The 4,951-nt window shown below is 32.6% G+C and overlaps 1 protein-coding gene across 3 annotated transcripts; it reads right to left on the reverse strand.

The window, feature by feature from the left end:
- Window positions 1-360: 360 nt before the first annotated feature.
- Window positions 361-3,606, reverse strand: LOC110610604 (protein SYM1). 3 transcript variants are annotated; one of them, XM_043954575.1, is made up of 4 exons: window positions 3,221-3,606; window positions 1,814-1,905; window positions 906-1,167; window positions 361-720 (listed from the first exon to the last, which is right to left on the reverse strand). In XM_043954575.1, exons 1-4 carry the CDS (start codon window positions 3,365-3,367, stop codon window positions 688-690), a joined length of 534 nt encoding a protein of 177 aa, XP_043810510.1. In that variant the 5' UTR covers window positions 3,368-3,606; the 3' UTR covers window positions 361-687. The 3 variants fall into 3 exon arrangements, with proteins under 3 accessions (XP_043810510.1, XP_021606291.1, XP_021606292.1); XM_021750599.2 differs by having other exon boundaries at window positions 361-1,167; XM_021750600.2 differs by having other exon boundaries at window positions 361-1,167; window positions 1,814-2,177; window positions 3,221-3,358.
- Between the last annotated feature and the right edge of the window lie 1,345 nt (window positions 3,607-4,951).

Here is a 4,951-nt window from a genome sequence, read left to right on the forward strand (position 1 = left end):
TATTAAAATAATAAATAAAAATAACTTTTTTTTATAAAAAAAAATATTAATCACTAAAAGGATATTTTGACCATCAAAAAATATTTTAATATTTTGACCATTAAAAATTGTGCAACTATAGTTAATAGTCCAATTATGGCAATATATACATTTTCCTCCCGGAAGAGATAAAAATTTAATTTATTATAAAAAATATAATGAGAAACTAGTATGTAAATTTTGTCAAATTTCAAGGACTGTTGTATAAATTACCCAATATTTAACCAATGATGGGTATCTCATCCCTCAGTTCATAAACAACGCCTCAGTCACAAATACATTCTTCAGTACTGATTCATCTAACAGTAGAAAAATAATTGGTGATCACTAAGAGACTTCATTTGTATAAGCAAATCATATTGGCCAAGTATATTTTTTAATTGGCTTACAAATTTTCACATTAAGACTCCAAATACAGGGAAGCCTGAAGAACAACCTTACAAAACCTTGTCTGAATGTTTTTATATAAGACCTAGAAACAAAACGTAAACTAAAAAGCTACCTTCATCCAACAAAGAGTTGAGAAAGGTAAATGAATGCTTCCATGGGATAGCATAAGTAACTTCTCATCACTTTCCTGAATTGCAACTGAAAAAGATCAAAACTGCAAGTTCCGGGCATTCTATAAAGTCTGTTTCACCCTTGTTCCTATGTGTGTACATCTGCTATGATCAGCAATGCCTGGAATGAAAGATGATGCAGCAGGAGAAAATGAGAAATCATCCACCTTGACCTTTTTGGTCCTTGAAAGGCTGAAAAGCTTTGAACCATTGCTTCCAAGGAGCATCTTCTTGTTGCTCAATCCATGACAAGAAACAACTATCCAACAAGCAAAAGATGTTCACATACAACAGTTGATATCTCACCGGTAAAAATCGGAAATTTACAGCTTGAACAACTGGCCATAGGCCCCCTTCCAAAATCAGAGCAGGGAGAAAATCCCTCTTCAGATCTTCCTTTATTTGAGGAACACTCTTTCCGGTTGAAAAACCCATGTATGTGAAAAATATAAGTAAATCCAGTGGTCCAAACAGGAGCCCATCAATTGCAACTTTAGTAGTAACAAACCGCAAGGTATTTGGGCGTAGTAGAAGTCGCGACCTTATAAATTGGTCTAAACCTTCATACCTAAGAATGATGAACAAGAAACAAACAAGTGACATATTTTATTACACATCTCCAGCAAAGTTCAACCCTCCACTCATTAGTATGTGGATCCATTAACTAAAAATAACATATGGAGAAAGTTACAGTGTATATATAGAGAGATAGTAATACAAGATAGATTTCACAAAATGTTAGTTTTAATTTTATAAAACTCATTTCAAAATTTTCTCATTTAATTTAATTTATTAGAAGTTCAAGTCATACTAAAAATCACAAATACATAAAAATATACACATATTTAGTGAAATACTATCTTATATAAACTTTATATAATATTTCTTTATTCTTGTAAATTAAAATTAGCAGTTTGTGTGTGTGTGCACACGTCAACTCTGAAAAATGTGATCAGATGGCCTAGTGATAAACATTGTATTCTAACCTTTTGAGGTTCAACTCCCAGCAAAGGCTCTGATATTTTCTCCCGCATTATACTTAAGTAACAAGCATTCAGGGTATTAAAAGTGAATCGTGTTCAAACTCTATGTAAGTACTATTTCTTAAATCCGAACTTATCCTAATAAAGTTTAATCAAATTGGATACCTGAAAAATCCACCCGACTGCTATCCCTACAGAAATGCACTAAAGAAAGCAAGAGGAGAAACTCACCAGAAGTGGCCAACTGGTCCAACAAATCCAAATCCAAACAAGCTTGTGGTTGCTACTCGTTTCCAATTGATCTTTACTCCTTTTTCATCATCCTGCCATTTGAAACACAAACCCATCAAACACGATAAGCTGGTCAATGATAAAGCGTCAAACCAAATCACACGACATTCAAAGGATAGAAACTAAGTTGACATGTCTATCTTTCCAACTTTCCAACTATTATCAAGATGACTAGACGTGGGAAGGCATTAGGCATAAGACCAAAATTAGAAACTTTATGGCTGTAGTCCCTTTGTTTTCAATTTTCTTTAGCTCAACAACAATTTAAGAGCCGCTGGCATCTAGGAAGTCTCCTTTCACCATCCTACATCATACACAGATCACATTCAGCTTAGGATAAAGCTGCAGATTGTTGAACAATCAGGTTGGGAGTAAGCTTCAAGATCTTTATGTTTGATCAACACACATCAAGAATTTTTTGAGAAAGAAAAAAATTGAGATCATCGTAAAGTGTCTGTTTCATTACCATAAATTGCCAAGCCTAAAGTGGAATTAACCCGCAATGTAGGTCAGACAAGTATACAAAAGAACAGTCCTAAAAGCTTAATAAAAGCATTATAAACTAGAAAAACCACACCATCTTTAGAACAGATGACCTGGTGAAGTAGCAAACTCCAACTGCAGGATGAACATATATTGAACAAACACAAAAAGTTTTCGGTTCATAAGTAGTTAATACAACTCAACTTTTACATTGCACCATTCCGCTCCTTAAACAAACACCATCAAATACATCAGAACAAATTTAGAACATGTATTAGAATCGAAACCTAGTGCCAAACATAATTATCATCATCTATGAGGGCAAGTTAGATGCCTATTCCTGGAGCAGTGGCAAAGGAATTTATAGCTACTGATCCCCACAAATAAAAACTATGCTACATTAGGGTGTAAAGCAATACAATGTTATAAATATTCTATTATAATCAAGCATTTCATTTGGATTGAATTCAAATTGTATGCATTTTGTAGGTGAAATGTAATGCAATACGATCAAATTTATCCTAAAATTGCATTCAAAATCCAAGAAAGAGCACAAAAAATTTACATCTCAGAAACAAGAAGCAAATGCAAAACCCAAAAAATAAAATAAAATAAACAACATTTTTCAATGAGCAGAAAGAAGCTTCTCAATTGCTTCACTGATGGACAACATCAAACAGATAAAGATAAAAATAGAAAATGATCACAAACGTCTTATTATTCGAACAACCAATATACATATTGCCATTAAAAAAAAAAAAGAAAAGATCTATTTAGCCTACACACAATATGGAGAAAAGGATGATCAAGATCTCAAAAACGAATTACAATTGAAATTTTTGTGATGGGTAAGCTAATACGTACCTTTTGACATTGCTTCTTCGCAGTGTATTTGGTGATGGACTGGGCAGATATATCGCCAAAACCCCAAATAAAGCCTGAGCTAATCACCTGCGTCTTAACTGGATGCACCGCCAAGCAGTTCTGGTACCATTTCCACAGCTTTAACATTTTATCAGTGTATAATTGAAAAGAGAGAGAGAGAGATTCTAGATGGAGAAAGGGAATCTGGAAAAGGGATTCGTCTTTTAATTCAGTGTTTGAGAGGTTTTCGTTTCATTCCCATAGTTTCCGGGAATTCTTTTTCCAGGAAAGACTTGTTTTCCGGGAACTTCGTTTCCTCGACGAAAAAAAAGGGCCAATTCTTGCAAGACGTGGTTGTACTATTGTCCTGGTAGCCCTTGGGGATTATTGCCGTTCATGGTTGTACCTTTTAATTTATACTAGTTATATATATAATTTAATTTTAGAAAAATTACTTTTTAGTCTATGAGGTTTAACGTAATTAACACTTCTGTCTCTCTATTTTGACGACCCAACACTTAAGTCCTTCACTTTCTCTTTCATTCGAATTCATAGTCATTCCGTCCAAAATATCCATTTGGAACAAGTGAATTGATAAAATTGACCATCACAAAAAGTTTCTCTATTTTTAGTGATTCATTATAGTTGCAATAAGCAAGATCTTGATAAATGGAGATGAACAATGGATGCAAGGAAAGCATGCAGATCATCTATGGCTAGTCCATATTTATAAAGGGTTTGATCTAACATCTCCACACAATCATTTAACCCATTTTTTCCCTAGGAAATCAAATCCTGAAACGTGAAGAACCCCAAAACATGGGTTCTTGCTCTTGCTGTAGATTTCTCAGCTGCATCCACGGTAAATTCAAGAATATAGCGTAAAGTAATGAAATTCTTGGAAATGGGAATGGAGGACAGAGTAGTGAAGCGCAGAGAAGGGTAGAGAGTTCTTGAACAAGCCGTTCTGATAATAGGATGTGGAATTGGAGTTGGAGTTGCAGAGACAATAGGGTTTGATAATCCTTGTTTTTCTCTGGAATCAAGAGAGAATTCTCTGGAGAAAAAAGTTAGGAGAAGCGTTGTTAGGGTGAAAAAGTTTAAGAGAACAACAATCTTTTGATGGGTTCTTTGTTAAATTCTTGGATGGCGAAATGAGTTCTTGAAAATGATGGCCATTAAGGGCATTTTAAGTAAAAAATTGCACCTCTCACCTTAGACTTTTGACCAAACGGTCATTTTGGATGGAAGGACTACGAATTCGGACGGAAGAAAAAGCGGGAGACTTAAGTGTTGAGTCGTTAAAATAGAGAGACAGAAGTGTTAATTACGTTAAACCTCAGGGACTAAAAAGTAATTTTCTCAATAATTTTTAATAAATATTTTTTTACAAAATGTAATATTATATTAATTTTAATATCTGAAATTTAAATTTAATCTTTTATTATCATAATATTGAACTATCATAAGAACATTTTTTATTAATAAAAATTATTTATATCTTATTTTTATATATTTAATTTCTTTGAGTTTAATTTTCATTGTAGAAATAAAAAATTAATTAAATATTTATAACAAGATAAAAATTAATTCAAAATAATATAAAATACTTATAGTTTTGTATATTCAAAATTTGTAAAATTATAATTTTGAGTTTAGTTTGTTGTATCATGTATTTACATGTTATTACATGATTTTAAAGATTTGAAAAATGATGATTAAAAGATTAAT

The sequence above is a fragment of the Manihot esculenta genome, chromosome 3, assembly GCF_001659605.2.
Source record: "Manihot esculenta cultivar AM560-2 chromosome 3, M.esculenta_v8, whole genome shotgun sequence".
NCBI lineage: Eukaryota > Viridiplantae > Streptophyta > Magnoliopsida > Malpighiales > Euphorbiaceae > Manihot > Manihot esculenta.